Source organism: Anastrepha obliqua, chromosome 5 (genome assembly GCF_027943255.1).
Source record: "Anastrepha obliqua isolate idAnaObli1 chromosome 5, idAnaObli1_1.0, whole genome shotgun sequence".
Lineage (NCBI taxonomy): Eukaryota > Metazoa > Arthropoda > Insecta > Diptera > Tephritidae > Anastrepha > Anastrepha obliqua.
In genome coordinates, this window is record NC_072896.1 from 24,639,037 (window position 1) to 24,658,572 (window position 19,536).

General features: G+C 38.0%; 1 protein-coding gene across 1 annotated transcript in view; it reads right to left on the reverse strand.

The window, feature by feature from the left end:
- The window catches only part of LOC129248308 (choline/ethanolamine kinase), a 39,953-nt gene extending 22,492 nt beyond the window's left edge, over positions 1-17,461 (reverse strand). The window contains exon 1 of the mRNA XM_054887806.1: positions 16,680-17,461. Coding sequence (XP_054743781.1) covers positions 16,680-16,697 — 18 coding nt within the window. The 5' untranslated portion in view covers positions 16,698-17,461. The remainder of the gene's footprint in view (positions 1-16,679) is intronic.
- Between the last annotated feature and the right edge of the window lie 2,075 nt (positions 17,462-19,536).

Here is a 19,536-nt window from a genome sequence, read left to right on the forward strand (position 1 = left end):
CACCACCTACTCTGTTGTTTAGTTTTGAGCCATCTGTATAGATGTTTACATCATTTTCTTTAACAATATGCCCGTAATCCCATTCCTCTTTGGAAGGAAATACTGTGACGAAGGATTTATTTAAGTTGATATCCTTGGTTTTACAGAAATCTGTTGTAACAGGAATGCAGGGGAATTTTTCTAAAATTGAAGAGTGTTCACTCTGGTTCGTCCTAAGTAGGGCGATTTCTCTTAATATAAGAGCTGTCTTGACAGCTGTTTGCTTGTCGAATTGCTCTATTGGTGATAGGTTAAGCATAATGCTTAATGCCTCTGTGGGTGAAGTTCTAAGGGCCCCGCAGATGCAAAGACTGGTCATTCTTTGTGCATGTACCATGGTTTTTTTGATGTACCACTTATCTAAAGCCGGCCACTATACTAATATACCGTATGGTAGGATTGGTCTTACAATTGCTGTGCAGAGCCAATATACGATAGATGGGGAAAGACCCCAACTTAGTCCTATTGGCTGTTTACTAGAGTAGAGTGCTATTGTCGCTCTTTTTACTCTATCTTCGACATTTGACTTCCATCTTAGTTTTCTGTCTAGTATTAGACCTAAGTAAAGGGCCTCATCACTAAATGACAGTGCCGTTACACCTAGAGTCGGAGGAGTTATTTTTGGAATTCTATATTTTCTAGTAAATGAGATGAGTTCAGTTTTGTTAGGGTGGATGCTTAGCCCATTTGCTTTTGACTAGTTTTCAACCATGTTTAGTAAATCTTGCATGATTTCACAAAGTGTACTAGGAAATTTCCCTCTCAACCAGAGCCCCGGAGATCCCGAAATCAATCAGTGTCTTTATTATGGTATCCGGTAGGATGTTATTAAACGCGCCCTCAGTATCAACGAAGGCTACCAGTGTGTATTCCTTATTGTAAATTGACTTCTCGGCTTCTGTAACGAGTGAGTTGAGTGCTGTGTCTGCGGATTTCCTTTTACAGTACGCATGTTGTGAGATACTAAGCTTGTTAGGGTTGATGTTAGCTTTAATATACCTTCTACTCAAATATGAACGAGACGGTATCAATAAAACGGTCCGCGGATGACATATGGCAAAAATAATTTTTTTATTTTTTGGTAGGACTGTTATAAGCTTACATGGCAAATTTCAGCGTGATATGTCACATCGTTTGTTTTCTGTGCTACTGTAAACAAGTCAAGCTCGAGTGTGTTCTTCGAATTTATCGATGGAAATTCAAGTTGTACAAAGAATTTGTTTGAAATTTTGTTATTCCAACAAAATTTCGGCTTCAGACGCCATAAAAATGTTGCAGACAACCTATGGGGACTCTGCTCTATCGCGTGCACGTGTTTTCCAGTGGTGCAAATCGTTCAAAGAGGGCCGTACATCAACTCAAAAAACCACGCCAAAGTCGCTCAAAAATTAAGGTTATGCTGACGGTTTTTTTCGATTACGAAGGTGTGGTTTTTTGAGTTGGTGTACGGCACTCTTTGAACGATTTGCACGATTGCTTTGAACGATTTGGCTGCAAGTCAATTTCGCGCTGTTGAATCTCTTCAGCAAACTCCACTAATAACTTATTTGATTGGTCAAGTGCCTTTTCATAGTCATTGAGAAATGCCTCGCGTCCATCGGCGGCCACTTTGTATTCATGTTCAGTGCGTACAATCAATTCTTCGTTTTGCTTCTCCAATTCTACCAATTCTATTTGCTTTTCACGCTTTGTATCTTGCAGGATCTTACATTCCACTTGTAACTTTTGCAGACGGTCATCGAGTTCCTGCAGCTGAGCATCAAATGCAGCACTTTGTTTTTGTTTGTATTTTGCAAATTCTCTGCTGTTTCGTTCGGCGAGTTTTAAAGCTGTTTCCAGCTCAGCACATTTTGGTCTTAGACTTGAAGTTATCTCATGATTTAGTTCATGTCCCTGTTTTTCCAGCTCTTGCTGTTTCTGCTTAATCTGTTGCATACGTTTTTGGGCGCGTTCGCGTGTTTCTTCCAACATTTTTATACGTTTCTTAACATCATCCAGTTGTGGATTGAGCGGTAGTTGAAAAACACCTGTGAAGAACATAAACTTCCAGTCTCAATCATTCGCAACAAGTGGCTGAAAATAGAGGAGCATTTAGCGTTTGGAATTCCATTCGGCTATAAATAGAAGACGAATGAATAGCATATTTTTGAATTTTATTTTTTTACTAGAAAGAGCAGTTAAATCTTGGCCTCTTGTTTAAACTCAAAGTCGTCTTTGTCATCGTCTCCGATTTGGGTAAACGAAAAGTCGGTTTACATGGCGTTGTAACGCTCGTCGCTGATTGTAACAGGAGCTTCTTGCTCATTTTTGAAACGACTTGTAGATTTTTTGATCCCAAAATGTAACAATTATTTTTGTTAACACTACCGCCACGATAAAGGTGAGCTTCATCCGTGATGATTCTGCGAAATCCGCACTGTCGAAACATGTTCTTAATATTTCCAAAATTTGTTCAAGCGAAAAGCGACTTAAAGAAAACACGTTTTTTGGTCTCAAAATTAGCTTTATTCATCAACGTAATTTCCATCAAGAACATCGCAATCATTCCAGCGCCCCTCTTACATTTTAATACCACTTTCGTAGAATGATTTATCTCTTGCCTCAAAATAGGTCTCAGTTTCAACGATAACCTCTTCATTCGAGGGAAATTTCTTACCAGCGAGAATTTTTTTAGGTCTGCGAACAGCCAATAGTCGCTGGGATGTGGGGACAATTCGAAGTTTAATTCATTTAGTTTTGCCATTGTTTTAATTGACTTGTAACTTCTTGTATTTGGTCAGCAGTGAGCAAATGCAGCACCCACTTTGAACAGAGCTTTCTCATAGTCAAATGTTCGCGCAATATAAAGTCAATGCGTTCTTTTGATATCCTTACGATGCCAGCTAACTCAAGCAACCTCACTTTTCCATCATTCAAAACGATTTTGTGGATTTTATTTTATGTTTTCTGGTGTTGCCGTCTCCGCCTAATTTGGACGTTCACTGCGTTGGGCACCATTGGTGATCATTGGCATCATTTGAAATCCCCAAACCATCGTTTCATTGTTGTTTCTGATGGAGCGGAAACCCCATAATACTTTTCAAGCCATTGCTTCGGTTGAACGGTACTTTTTCCCCATCAAGAAGCAGCGTAAAATGAAAACACAAAATTCTTTTTGGTCCATTCTTTTGAAAATAACAAAAGCAGCGTCACTCCACTTTAGCATTATGGGGTTAGGGGTAGTCAGAATTTTGAAAATAAATTTTATTTTTTGCATTTTTTTAAAGTAAAATATCTTAAAAATATTGTGTGAAAATTTGAAGTGAATCCAACAAATAATTTTCGAGTTATTCAACAATTAACAAAGGGCGTTTCTCTAAGAACTATGTTTTTTGAACTGGTGGGCACTGTAACTTAAAAACCGCTTGGTAGATTTCAATAATAATTATCTAAAATCTATCGGACAAGATAAATTAGTTTTATTAATAGATAATCTTGTGCCTGATCGAAGGATTTTTTGTCAAAATTTCGATTTTTTTAAACAATTAATTGTCGGTTTTTTTCTGGAAAATTTGAAAATATATTTCCTGAAGCCGTCATATTGTTAGTTTTGACAAAAGCTTCGCTCAACCACAAGAGTATCTTTTAATAAAACTAATTTCTCCTGTCCGATTGATTTTAGATGAATCTCCAAGGACTTGTGATGACTTTTGCAATTATTAATTTTTTTTGGAAATTTTGCTAAAGTTAAGTCGAAACATGATGTATTAATGATATGTTTTTATTTTTGTAAAATAAAGCAATTGACTAGCAAAAAAAATTATTGAAAATCATCATTTTTTCGGGCCTCTGACTACCCCTAATCCCTTATGCAGAGTTGCCACAGACTGGTTCATTTTTGATGAATGACAGTTAGTCGCATCATATTAGCGTTTTCTCTCAAGTAAACTTGCAACTAAAAAGTACTCAACTCATGCACTCATCTCTAATCTTATCGTTTTTTTTTTTTTCCTTGGCCTACAACTCTTCCTGAATCTAATCGAACATGGAATACCACGGTAATTTAGGCAATAATCAAGTTTGATAGATTTCAAAATTGCGACATCCGTAAGAGCATTTCTGGCTATGACGTAACAAATGGATAGACAAAAAAAAAAAGGGAACAGCTTGGTACCATAAATTCTTGGTTAATAGCACAAAAATCAAAAACAATATAACAATAAACTGAAAACAAATATCATACCAAATTATTACGTTAGCGTATCAGCAAATTGTGTCATATTCAATAATAATAACAATAAAACTATAAGGCTCGTCATTTATGGGCAAATATCAAAACACATGGGACATTATCGATTTAAACTTAACACTGCAATTAAGATATAGTTATATTATCCATCCGCTTGATTTTTATATTATATTTTCTTTTTTACAGAATAAGGCATGTGACACTCCGTCTTATCTTCTTATATATAAAAATGAATATTTGTCTGTATGTCATCGATGGACATAAAAACTACTGGACCGATTATTATAAAAATTGGTATATATATGTATTTTTCCATGGAGAAGGTTCGTACAATATGCTCATTGATGTCACTCGCCACCAGGGAGCGCTGCAGAGTAGCAACTTCTGCCCCGTTCAACCGATTGTCATAAAAATTAGTATGACCATGTATTTTTACACAGAGGAAACCAACATGCAACATCAGCAAAAACTCTGGAATGTGAAAAGTACTCCAAACGTGTCAAATTATCATATGGGATGAATGTAGAATTTCTCACAAGAAAACAATGGAAGCGCTTGATCGTACACTGCGGGATTTGGGAGGAAACAGACGGATCTTCGGTGGCGCACTCATTTTTTTGTCTGGTGATTTTCGACAAACACTGCCCATTATACCACGTTCAACATGAACTTAATGCATGTCTTAAATCATAAGTTTCATGGCGTCATTTACAGAAATTGACTTTGAACACTAACATGCATGTACAACTATAACGGGATGGATCGGCTGGAAATTTTGCAAAACAATTATTGGCTATTGGAAATGGGTGAATGGAAATTGATGAATCTACACAATGTATCACCCTGCCAGCAAACTGCTGTAAGATCACAGAAGTACGTGCGCTATATTAGCAACCAAAAACATCGATGTCAATACCATCAATTTCACCATTCAGCATGGAATACCCAGTGAAACGACAACATATAAGTCCATCGATACTGTGGAGATTCAAGACGAGGTTGTCAACTATCCAACTGAATTCTTGAATTCGCTTGATTTGCCAGGCATGCCGCCGCACGTTCTTACATTGAAAATTGGCGAACCCATCATTCTTTTTCGAAACATAAATCCACCACGACTTTGCAACGGAACCAGACTCTCAGTCAAGAAAATGATGAACAAAGTTATCGAGGCAAAAACTTTGACTGGAAAATTCAAAGGTGAAGATGTACTGTTGCCACGTATCCCAATGGATTCGACAGATATGCCATTTGAATTCAAACACTTACAGTTTCCGGTGCGACTCGCTTTCGCAATGACTATTAACAAAGCACAAGGACAGTCGTTACAAGTGTGTGGATTAAATTTGAAGAATCCATGCTTCTCACATGGACAGCTCTATGTGGCTTGCTCACGTGTGGGAAAACCTTCTGATTTATTCGTCTACGCACCAGATAGAAAAACAAGAAATATTGTGAATCCCACAGCACTTCAATAAACATCGAATTGAAACTAAACTTTGCAATGTCAAAATTTTTTCGAAATAATCAAAATCAATAAAATGGTTTAGTATGAATTGAATATTTGTGGACTGATTTATATTTACAGTTATTTTTCTTAAATTTATTTTAGTTGTTGCCGTAGCAACGCGCGTCGGGTACAGCTAGTCTTACTTATAAATTTTTACAATGGCTCCACTCTTCAAAATTAGAATCGGGCGCCTAAGATTTACTGCACTCTTTAGTTTCTGCCAATAAAACTTTTATCTTTGGACTAATGGTCTTAAGATAGTACTACAAGAAATAAATTGCTAAGCTGAAGTCGAACCATACACCGCTGGTTATCTGAATAAGTCCAAAATATAAAAACTTACGCGAAAATGCAAGGAGAGAGTACAACGAAAAGTTATTTGCCACAATTGACAGAAATAATGGTGGAATTTAGCAAGGGAAATAAGAAGAGCTTACCTTCAAGTGGGAGCGGGAATTTCAGTGGCAGAGTTTGGAATATATCATATTTCCAGGCTAAGTTCTGTCAACCGGAATTAACGAAAGGCATTCAATACAATTGAAGAAGTTGTGAGAAAAACCAAAACAAACAAAGCTCCCGGACAGAACCGAGTAATATATGAATTACTAAAAAATATCACACAGGAATTTCTACAAGTGTATAATGTGATTGTTGAAAAAGGAAAAATAGATGAGACAATTCTAAGCACAATAGGTTTTCCCATATTCAAGAAGGCTGATCCAAATTTGACCTGGAAAGTCTACCATCGCCTAAATATTCACAATATGCCAAATCTTGGAAAAGACCCATGAGATAAGAATTGACACACACATTATTTTTGTCGATTTTAAAGTTGCATTCGACAACACGAAAAGGAGCTGCCTATAGCCACGATGCCTGAATTTAGTATGCCCGCAAAACTATTACGGCTGTGCAAAATAACGTTGCTCAATACCAGCAGCGCCGTCAGACTTGGGAAGACCTCTTCGAGCCATTTGATACCAAACGAGGTTTCAGACAGTCACCCTGTCGCTGTCGCGTGACTTCTTTAACCTGATTTTGGAAATGATCATACGAGCGGCAGAACTTAATTTCTTAGGCACAATTTTGTATAAGAGCGTACAATTGTTGGCGTATGCCGATGATATTGACATCATCGGCCTTAACAACCACTTAATAAAGAGGCAAAGCGAATGGGTCTGGTGGCGAACGAGCACAAAACGAAGTACCTCCTGTCATCAAACAAACAGTCGGCGCACTCTCGTATCGGCACCCACGTCACTGTTGACAGTTATGATTTCGAGGTTGGAAAATACAACGTTTATTTAGGAACCAACATTAACACCAATAACAATGTCAGCCTTGTAATCCAACGCAGAATCTTTCTTGCCAACAAGTGCTATTTTGGACTAAGTAGGTAAATGTGTAGTAAAGTTCTCTCTCGACAAACAAAACTAACACTCTACAATACTCTCATCATTCCCGTCCTAACGTATGGCGCAGAAGCTTGGACGATGACAGCATCCGATGAAGCGGCGCTTGGAGTGTTCGAGAGAAAGATCCAGCGTAAGATATTTGGACCTTTGCATTGTTCGCAACGGCGAATATCGCAGGCAATGGAACGATGAGCTGTATGTATTTTTTACGACAACATAGACATAGCGCAGTGAATAAAGATCCAGCTGCTACGTTGGCTGGGTCATGTCGTCCGAATGGCTACAAGCGCTCCGGCTCTGAAAGTATTTGATGCGGTACCAGCTGGCGGTAGCAGAGGAATAGGAAGACCTCCTCTTCGTTTGAAAGATCAGGTGTAGAAGGACTTGGTTTGACTTGGTGTGTGCAACTGGCGCCGGTTAGCATGAAAGAAGGAAACGACTGGCGCGCTTTGTTAAACTCTGCCAAAACCGCTTAAGCGGTTATCGCGCCAATTAAGAAGAAAAGAAGATCCATATTTACACAGTAACCACAGAGGAATATCATTCATGAATTGTGCGACCGCACCATTTTATGGTTATGAATCTAGAGATGTAAATATAACTACTAAGGAAGTTGAACTTGCAATAAAAATGCTCAAGAATAGAAAAGCTGCTGGTCCTGATTGTATTGCAAATGAAATGCTTAAGTATGGTGGAAAGTATCTTCATCAAGAGATTGCACATCTTTTGAACATTTCATTGAGAATGAAAAATACGCAAGGGTGGCAATCAAGCGTTACGATACCAATTTTTAAAAAAAGCACCAAAGATGATCGGCAGATTTATCCCGGGATAATCTTGATAAGCTCAGTTCAAAAGCTTTTCACTAAGATTTTGTTGTCGCAACTCCGTCCTTACTTACAAGAACAAGAGGAGCAGCAAGGCTTTCGTCAAAACAAGTCCACAACGGATTGTATATTTATTTTACAACAAATAATGGAAAAGTCAATCGAGTTCGATATGTTTTGTGTTATGTGTTTTGTTGATCTTAAAAATGCGTTTGATCAAGTCAAACTTGAGGATGTGCTGCAAATATTAAAAGAACGAAAGGCGCCTCGACAAATCCTACAATTCATCAGCGATCTCAATACCACGTACTCAGAAAAAAATAATGGTAAATGGTAAATATACTAAAAATGTAAATTGCGCTACCGGAATACGCCAAGGTGACTCCTTAAATCCACAACTTTTGAATCGTATTATGGATCGGAGATAAGACAATTGGCTGAATACAAAATGAACAATGAAAACATATCAATTATATGTTACACAGTTTTGGTAGCTGATTGCGAAGATAATCTTCAAAGGCTTTTGTATCGCTTTGTTATAACTTGCAAAAAATTCAATATGGAAGTTTCAACTGGAGCAGAAGCTCGTGCAGAAAAAATGATAAAAATAGCTCGAGATGGGATACCAGAAGAAAGAAGACAATCAGGAAGTCCACCAAAATGATGGGCAGAAAGTTGGATATCTAAGTCAGCAGAAAACCAATCACAACAATGATATGCGATTTATGCATTATATTGTACAGGAATGTACAACAATTTATGTGTAATATTCCTAAATATTAAAATGTATTTATGTATCAAAGTATGTAAGTAAACTTTCATGTATTATATAAATATGTATGTATTCTAATTTTTGTGTAAAAGGCAAAGCTTATAATACAGGGTGGCTGATGAAACTTTTTTTCTTTTTAAGTTATCTGTTCCATTTTTGTTTTAATTTGCAGATTGATCTTTAAAATTTATTAAAATGGATAACTGGGACACGCAAACAAGAATTTGGATAGTCCGCCGCTATCACGCACTGGAGTCCGTAGTTTTGGTACAGAGAGAGCATCGAAACCCACCAGTTCGGACGGAGGAAACGATCGCTGCTGTAGCTGCAGCTATACAAAGCAACCCAAGGGTTTCAACAAGAAGCTTATCTGCTCAACTTGGTGTCAGCCGACAGTCTTTGCAAACAATAATGCACAAAGATTTAGACTTATTTCCCTACAAAATTCAAATGGTTAACAAACTGAATGCAGCAGACTTGCCGATTCGCTTGGAATTTTGCCAGAAGATCCTGCAAATGGTGGAAGAAGACCAAAACATGTTAAACTGCCTTTTCATGTCTGATGAGGCCCATTTCTTTTTAAAGGGCAATATGAACAAACAAAATTGTCGAATATGGAGTACTTCTAACCTACAGATACTCCACGAGACGGAATTGCATCCTCTTCGCGTGACAGTGTGGTGTGCGGTTTCTTCACGCTGTATTGTCGGGCCTTATTTTTTTGAAGAAAATGGTCACACCGTTACGGTTACTGGAGACCGTTATTTGAAAATGCTGAAAGAATTTTTCTATCCAGAACTACGCCGAAAGAGAATTCCTTTCAACTCTGTGTGGTTTCAACAAGATGGGGCAACGTCTCACATAGCCCAGACTGTTATGACAGAGTTGCGACGAAAATTTCCCAATAAACTGATTTCAAGAAACTCCGAATTTCGTTGGCCCCCCAGGTCGCCTGACCTTACTGCACCTGACTTTTTCTTGTGGGGTTTATGTAAACAAGAAGTTTATAAAACAAAGCCAACAAATTTGGATGAATTAAAACAATCCATTCGGGCAACAATTGCGGCTATTCCTGTCGCAACTCTCAAAGCAGCAATGAACAACTTTTTACTAAGATGCCGCACTTGTGTCAACGAGCATGGGGGGCACTTAAATTCAATTATTTTTAAAACTAGTTAAGCTACATTTAATAAAATTTAATGACCTTCAACTTGAAAAAAAATAAATGAATTCCATACACTAAAAAAAAAAGTTATTTGAGTTTCTTAATGTAGCAAAATTCATCAGCCACCCTGTAAAAGATAAAGAAAGAAAAAAGAATTGTGCGGCTAAAGCGCTGATGGAAATAATAAATGAAAGGCTAGCAAATGGGGTCGAAGAGAACAACATATTAACGGAGTGTCAAACAGGTTTAAAAAAGACTTGTCCACAGTTGATTTATAACTTGGCGTCCATTGCACACGCAAAATTCAACGAAAACAAAAAATGAAAACAAAACGGCTTTTGACAGAGTCCAACAAAACCGTTGCTGTATAAACTACGTCAAATCGGTATATCCACCAAAATCTTTAATTTTATCAAATATATTCGCTTGGGGAATAAGTTCATAACGTTTTTATATTTCCCTTTATTTTACAACGATTTGTTTGCTGTTCGGCAAAGGGTGAGTATTGAATCGATAGAACTCTTTTTGCTCTACAAAACTAATTATGTTATTTGTATTTTTGAGTTATTCAATTTTTTATTAGTTTTGAGGCTTAGAAATGGAATAACCAGGAGTCTGAAATAAACATTTTCGACACCTGCTCTTCTTCGATGAAAAGTCAAAAAGCTGTCGAAGCAGCCCGGGACATTTGCGACCTATATAGAGAAGGTGTCATAGGCTAGTGTACAGCAGGGAAATGGATTGCAAAGTTCAAAAATGGCGACTTTGACGTCGATGAAGATCGCAGCGGAAGGTCTTCCTTATTCATTGAAGAGCATTTCAAATCAAATCGGAAGAAAATAACTCACTAATTGGCGAAAAAAATTAATTTATTCAATGGGATTTACCGAAAAATTGGGAGCCTGGGAAATTGAGCTCAACAAAAAATACAAAGAGAATCGCCTTCAAATTGATTCTCAGCATCTGGCCCGCCATTGAGCAACACGCGGCCATAAACACCGCTTTTTGTACCGAATCGTCACGGGAGATGAAAAATGGTGTATATGTATATATAAATATGCAGCAAAGAAAGGAGTGGGCGGCTCCAGGAGATACGCCAAAGTCGAGAGTCAAACCGGATTTTCATCCAATGAAGTTCATGACGTGCGTTTGGTGGGACTGAGAGTGCATGGCCCACTGGGAAATGCTCTAAAAGAATGCCGCGGTCAACAAGGAGCTCTACGTTGCCCAGCTACACCGCGTGAATGAGGCTATTCGACTGAAAAGACCTGATCGACATGGTCAAAAACCATACACCTTCACGACAATGTCAAGCCCCATGTTGCACTAGTCGTCAAAGCCACACTCCAAGAGCTGGAATGGGAAGTCCTTGAACATACGCAGTATTCTCTGGACCTTGCACCGGCCGATTACCATCTTTTCCGCTGACTGTCAAACTGAACAAATATGAAGGGTAAGGATAACATAGAGGACCTTAAGAACTGGCTCAACAAAATAATTTTTTCAACAAGAAAAATTATGAAAATTAAGCCCAAATAGTTCCAACAAAAATATTATCTGATCGAATTTTAGAATTTTTTTTCGTAGGTAGGTAGGTAGGTAAAATAGCAGGAAGGTAAAACGGCAGGTACACCTCAAGTAGCGCTTACGTGCCGTTTTGATACCATAATGTAGACCACTACCTGCGCAAAGAAAAATTTTTTGGGAAGAGAAACCTTCTACAGCCATCCAGTGTTGTCGACGTAGTGGAGGAGAGAAAAGGGATCTAGGCTCGACAATTTCTTCAAGTCATCCCCAAAGGGCACGCTAAGGAATTTCAAGCGCCTAACCGCCAGAGCCGGACATTTGCGGAGAAAGTGTTCAACAGTCTCTTTCTCTGCTTTTTTTAGAAAGAAATTGTGTAGTTTCTCTTTAACAACGGACAAAGGGACACCGACATCCGGTTCTGTCGACCCGTTCCTGGCAAGCTCGTCGGCAATTTCATTTCCCTCTATATTTCTGTGCCCAGGAACCCAGATAAGGAAAATGTTTCCAGCTCATTCGAGATGTTTGAGTTCCTCCTTACAGGAGTTCATCAGAAGAGAGCTGCAACGGCGGCGACGACAGGGTCTTGATCGCAGCTTGGCTATCGGAAAAAATATTAATATCTCCCTCCCAACAGCGATCCCGAAGCATTTTGCATGCCTGCATTGCCTGCCCCGCTCCCACTCCAGATTCCATCTTGAATCCGTCAGTGAAAACAGAGGTACATATATCCGTGCCGACTCTCCCCTCCTTCCAGTCTTGCCTGGTCGGAAAGATAGCCCTAGCACAACTCTCAAATCTAAGTTTACGGATGGAGAGATCAGTGCGAAGAACAGAGAAGGAAGGGAAGATCTGCTTCAAGATGCTACTATGTCCTACAGGACATTGACTCCAGAGGCCAATAGGGCTTCAACCTAATAGCGCTTTGAGTAGCAATGGATTTAACCTGCAGATCTACAGGAAGTAAGTGCAGAATAACGTTGCGCGCAGCAGGTATTTTTAAGACCATCAACCTTAAAAATGTAATACAGTATAATCTCGATAATTCGGACAATTAAATACCAGAGGTTGTCCGAAATATCGAATTTTCCGGATTATCGAGTGGGTAAAAAATTTAATAGAAATCAGTAGATCAGTAATTAAATGAAATAAACTTTTATTTAATCTTAAATTGATTAATATTCAATGAGTTATATGTACATATATTAGTTTTTATTCGGCCGTAAAATAATTCAATATATTCGTTTGCCGCAATTTTGTTTCATTTCTCTTTCTGAAGGCAATATCTCTGAGACTCACAAGTTTTAAAATGTCTCCGGATGAAAATTCCTGTTCCTCTGCATATTTAATACAACTATCAAATCCGACAATAGCTTGAGAGTGCGAAATTTTAGGATCTTGACTTTCATTTTCGTCAAGACTGCTGTTCTCGTTATCTTCTTAATATCGAAATCAGTGTCGTCATTCAACCACTCAGTAATCTCGTTATCATTATATACATCAGGGGATATTTCAACAAGAAGATCAATTATTTTAGTTGAGCTGCTGGGCCGTAGCATCGCAAGAGGCAAATCATCATCTGAGTCCCATTCTTCGTCATAAAGAATTTTGTTAAAACATTTTATAAGCACGCGTTCATCCACATTTTTCCAAGCATTAGACGATAAAAAAGCCACATCTTTTAATGTAAAGTTTTTTAAAGATTCCGGGAGATTGCTCATTGGGCTGGACAAAAGTAGAGACAAAAAACTTTTCCGATAGTTTGTCTTTAAAATTCGGATAGCATTTTGGTCCATTGGCTGTATAAGAGCCGTGCAGTTTGGTGGCAAAAACATAACATATGTACATATACATATGTGCTTATCGACATCCGACAGTGATTGAGGATGGCAAGTTGCATTGTCTAGCAGTAAAATGGCTTTGGCTGGTAAATTCTTTTCCTTTAAGTAACGCTTTACTTCTTTAACGAATGAGTTTTCAAACCAATTTTTAAAGATTTTCTCTGTCATCCAAGCATTTTTGGTATGGGAGTACCCAGCGGAAGGTTTACTTTTTTAAACGCTCTGGGGTTTTTGGCTTTCCCTATCATGAAAAATGGAAGCTTATGTTCTCCGGTTGCATTACAGCAAACTAGAAGTGTTACTCTTTCTTTTCCAATTTTGCGCCCGGGTGCGGATTTTTCATTATGCAATGCAAGGGGTTTTTCTCCAAGTTTTCTCCATTACAAACATGCTCATACGTAATGCCCATTTCTGCAATTTTCTTTCGCAATTTTTCAATAAAGGGTTGCACAGCAGTAGAATCATTGGAAAGTTTTTCGCCAGATATTTTTAAGAATTTAATTCCATATCGGGAGCGAAAATTACTAAACCAACCATTACTAGCCACAAATTCCACACTTTGTCCGTAAATTTAGGAACAGAATAGTTTGGCCTTTTCTTTGATGATTTCCGAGGAAATCGGTGCATTGTTTCGTCTTGCGTTTACAAACCATTTATACAAGTGGTCTTCCATCTTTTCAAACTCCGCAGGTCGCATAGTTTTACGCTTTCCAAGGCCACATTCTGTTCTGGCAATGTAACTGCAAAATATAATCAAAGGAGTGTAAACTCTTCTTACAAAATGTTTTCGTTTTTTACCTATCAATCTTTAATCCACTTGATTTTATGTCCGAAATTGTAGATTTACCTACATTGTATTGCGCAGCTAGCCGTCGAATTGACTGTCCTTCACTTAGTTTCTTAAGAACTTCTTTTTTCTGGTCTATCGTTAAAAACGTATGTTTTTTCTTAGCTGCTGGTGCCATAGTTAAATTTATACAGTCCACAGTTAAAGAAATTATGGAGTTAATGTTTGAAATTAGCTACTGAACTACACGTTACGCAAATATGTTTATGAATATGAACTAGGAGGCTGACGAGCACTTAAACGCACTATTCACGCAAAGTACCAGGTGTATAAGCTTAAATCCGCTGTTTTTTAGTAAAAAAAAATCCTTTTTTTTATAGAAAGCAAAAAAATAATTTATTCAAAGTATTTGCCCTCGCTAGCTATACATTTTTCCCATCTCTCGGGCAATTTGTGTATACCACGCCAAAAGAATTCTTCATCTTTCGAGGCGAACCACTCGTCAAGCCATTTCCGGACGTCTTCGTACGAATCGAAGTGCTGTTTGGCGAGCGCGTGACCCATCGATAAAAACAGATGATAGTCCGAAGGGGCCAGGTCTGATGAATAAGCGGGATGAGGTAGCACCTCCCAATTGATTGTCTCCAAGTAGTTTTGGACCATTCTTGACGTGTGCGATGGGGCGTTGTCGTGGAGGAAAATCAGCTTTACATGTCTTTGTTCATAACGAGGCCTTTTTTCACGCAAACCACGGCGCAATTTGATGAGTTGTTGGTGGTAGCGATGAGAATTAACAGTTTCACCAGGTTTCAACAGCTCATAGTAAACGACACCCTGCTGATCCCACCAAACGCACAGCATCGTCTTGCGTCCAAAGCGATTAGGTCTTGATGAAGAAGTTGATGGTTGGCCGGGATCGACCCATGACTTTTTTCGTTTAGGATTCTCAAAGTATATCCACTTTTCATCGCTAGTCACCACAAGATGCAGGAACGATTTTCTATGAACGAACGATGCCTAGCCAGCAAGATTTCGCATGTGTTTTGGCGTCGCTCCATCTGTCTATCGTTCAATTCATGGGGTACCCATTTTCCGACTTTTTGGACCTTTCCCATGGCACGTAAACGCATGGAAATGGCTGGTTGAGTGACACCTAACTGCTCGGCAAGCATTTTTTGCGATTGGGTATCGTCCTCATCCAAAAGAGCCTGCAATTCATGGTCCTCAACTTTTCTGGGCCGATTTTCACGCTTCTTGTCACTCAAGTCAAAATGGCCGTCTTTGAACCGACGAAACCAGTCTCTGCAAGTTGTTTCCGATAATTCACTGTCACCATAGGCCTCCACAAGCATTCGATGCGATTCGGCAGCCGATTTCTTCAAATTAAAGCAAAAAAATAGAGCTTCCCGCATATGCTCTTTTTTTGGCACAAAATTAGACATGATTACACAAGGAAAAAAGTGTGTTGCTGTATGAAATCACTGATGATGTGCAGTGATTGATGTAAACAGGTGTCGAACCCATGCAAAAAAAAATGGCATTTCTATGGTAACTTGATATGCTCACTAACGCCATCTACGAGCAATCAGCGGATTTAAGCTTATACACCTGGTAGTTAGCAGGGGAGTCCCCTTTAGAAAATAAAAAAAAATAACGGAATTCCTTTTTATTTCAGCATATTCACTGGAAAATAAAGAAGTGTCCGAATTTTAGAGGTACGGATTACAGAGACTTCAATAGAAAACGTTTTGGTGTCCGGATTACCGCGCTGTCCGAATTATCAAGATTAGACTGTACTAAGAACTCGTTTAGACTTGTTTTTTACAGGAGATTTAAACATTCGTTTACTTTCGGTTTCGTCTAATACGAAGACATTAACCTCCAATCAATCCAAAATCAATGAGTAATCATTAACACAAATCATCGGGTGAACGAACTGCCATTATTGCAAAAATACATTTCTCATTTTGAATGAGATCTCCGTCTTTTTATCATATTGGCAGCATTTGTTCTTGACCATGTGCATGTTGTAAAATATTTTACAAATTCAACCTAGACCTTTATCAATTTTGTCATGCCATATTTTTATTATATTTTATATACAAATGCACAAACATGTGTTCTGAATGTTCACTGATAAATCTGTGGTCGTTAGCAATAACCGCCCAAGTATATACCAGCTTATTATACTAATAAAACTATGTATTTAGGTGCAATTCATACCTCTCTCGCATTTTGTTTTTGTTTTGTTTCAAGTTGTTGATAAAAAGGTATTGGCTCTTCTGTGTAATACACCGCCTATACGAATTAGGCGGCTGTTACTTGGTGATCTCAGAAATATTTCGAAGTCCAATTGGCAAAAACAAAAAACAAAAAACAAAAAAAAAACACTCATGTACGCATTTGCTCTCCTAACAACTACGTTACATAGGATCTACCTGTGAATGAGAGTTGAATAATAAGTGCAACCCTTGAATACTGGGGTGATTTTTGAGAATACTTTTTAATACACTAGATTTTGCTTTTTTTTTTTTGTTTCTTTTCATTTCTTGTTTTAGCAATCTCGCTTACCGTTTGTAGCGTCGACATCGATGATTGACAGTGCGATTGTCCCGGTTTTATACAGTGTTTTTGACGTTGCTACGTTTTCACCTTGGTAACTGCGCAGCACTCTTGCCTTCAATTTTCGTTTGTACGTTCGCCTCCAAGCGCTTTGTTCGCTCACGTTTTTAGCTGTTTTTTTTTTTTGTTTTTTTTTTTTCAATAAGCAGCAATACGTTGGGAACAAAACAGGTGTACTCGGTACTTGTATGTAATTTAAATTATTTGTAAAAATATCACACACATACACACCACTATTAACCGCACTTTATGAGCTCTTCTATTATTTATCTATCCTATATTTTTATAGATAATGTATGCAATATATTTTTCTGTGCGAATTACAAGTCAACACAAAATAACATCAAAATTAATTAATTAATTTTAGCTTGTTTTCAATTATTTCAGCCTTTTATTTTTGCTTTAAGAATTGGTTTTATTTTGTTTATTTTATGTACTCCACCTAAATGTGATTTTAAACTCTCAGAAATTGTGAAAAAACACGAATAAAATATTTCGTGTACCGCAGCTATAAGAAAATCGAATTCACTCCGTACGAAGCTTATGAGTAACTGACTGCCAGCACCAGGCGAACAGTCTATTTTTGTTGTTTGTGAGCAATAAGCTATGTGGTGTTTTTGTTATCTGGGCTCTTCAGGCATTAGCTTATCGCCAATATTCTCAATTCTTCCGGTTTTTCTCCTTTTTTGTTTTCAATTTGCTACTCAACTGCTGCGTCTAACTTTTTAGCGAGGACGTTGACTAAATTATCTACAAATTTACTTACACGCTGCTGTTGAACTGAATGTTGCAATGCAAAACACCTATATGCCTGTGTACATATGTATGTGTATAAACACATTTGTATTTTTACATATTGCAAATTCACACATGCTCATACATACCTGCGTAGAAATGTTGCCGCAATTCCTATTGGTTTTGGTAGGAGCTGTTTTTCCATTTATGCTCTCATTTTTTATATTCAACAGTGATCACTTCGATGCATTGACAAAGTGTTGAGTACCGCCACTCTATACCATTACCAAAGGTGGTTACTTTTCACGTTAGATGTTTTTGACGCTCTTTAATATTGAGTAGCATAACATATATTGTACATATGTATGCATGAGAGTAGGTCTTTAGAGAAACCACCAACAAAATGTTATATTAGCACTTCGATTTTGTAGTGGAACAATTATTTTTATTTCAAACACACGCAAATTAGATATTTTCTTGTTGTTTGCTTAACTATTTCACTGACTTTATTAGCACTTTTAACTGCCCAGCTGGTACTCGTAATTAAGTATACTATACTTAGCAGCGGTCGTCTGAGTGTAGACGTAAATAATTGCTGGTTGAGAGAAGAATTGTTCAGCATACCTCAGCTTGCATGCTCAGGTTGGAAAATACTGACTGCATCACAGCTGGCTTGAAGCTTTCTATACAAATCGACTAACACAAGATTAAAAAATATTCCTAGTGCTTTTGTCGGAGTTGAGTGTATAACATGATTAGCATGGCATACCTCCTTTGAACTCTGGTGAGATTGGGTTTCATTGGAGACTTGTGTAGAGGGGATAAGCAGACTTAGACTCCATAGAACAATATGAGGTGTGTAGCCCTACTGTATACACCTAGGGAGCTGAATTATATCTAGAGCCCAAATGTTTATACAGCTGTTGTCAGCTAATTAGAAACGCTCTCTTTTGATAAACGCTTGATGAGCATAATATTAAACTGTTTAAATTTACCGTTATTTTTTTTTCTTAAAATCATTTGCATTGCTTTTATTACTCTATTTACTACCCAATGCGCCTAGTTTTGTAGTTGTGTAATTGAAGTAGCGTTAATATTACCCAACGCAGTGCATGGGTTACTTAGTTCAAGGTAAATAAACTGAGACGAGTAATTAGAAACAGTTGTTCAATGGAAGCATATTCGGCAAGTTGTGTTATTTTAATAGTAATATAATCGACTTTTTGGTATGTATATATTTTAAATTGGTTGTTTAAAAGCAACTAAAATATTCTTCTTCAAGATGTGTAATGGGAAAAAGCAGCAGTTGTACACCTGCCCTGCGCAGCTCCATTTTTGACCTTCGTAAGGCTGGAAAGTTGTACAGTGAAATTTCTAAGCAAGTCAAATTCTCAAAAAAAATGGTTTTTAACGCCTTAAAGCATATCCAACTTTTTAAGACTGTTGACAATGTTCCACGTAAGAAGAGGCCCCGGAAAACTTCAGCAGAAATTGACCGCAAGATAGCAATCATCTCCAAAAGAGACCCAAAAACGACTTCCACTGACATCCAACGGGAAATTCAGGATCAATATAATTTCGAAATATCCAAGAGGACAATTGCTCGGCGTCTGGTCGAATCTGGACTGCATGGCAGAGCAGCACGCAAGAAGCCCCTTCTAACCAAGATACAAAGGAGACGGCGAGTAGTCTTTACGAGATGCCATTGGTCATGGACTCCAAATCAATGGAAATATATCGTTTGGAGCGATGAAACCAAGATAAATCGCATAGGCCCAGATGGTAGAAGGTATGTCCGACGGCCAATAAACCAAGAATTCAATCCTCGCTACGTTTCGTGGGTAGTGAAGCATTGTGGAGGATCAATCATGGTGTGGGGATGTTTCTGGTGGAATAGTGTTGGCCCAATCCATAGGATTGTTGGAATTTTAAATAAGGAGAAATACGTCGATATACTAAAAAATGTAATGTTGCCGTGGGCTGAGGACAATTTGCCTGTTATCTGGAAGTTTCAACAGGATAATGATCCAAAGCACACGGCAAAGTTGACGAAACAGTTTTTCGACGAAAA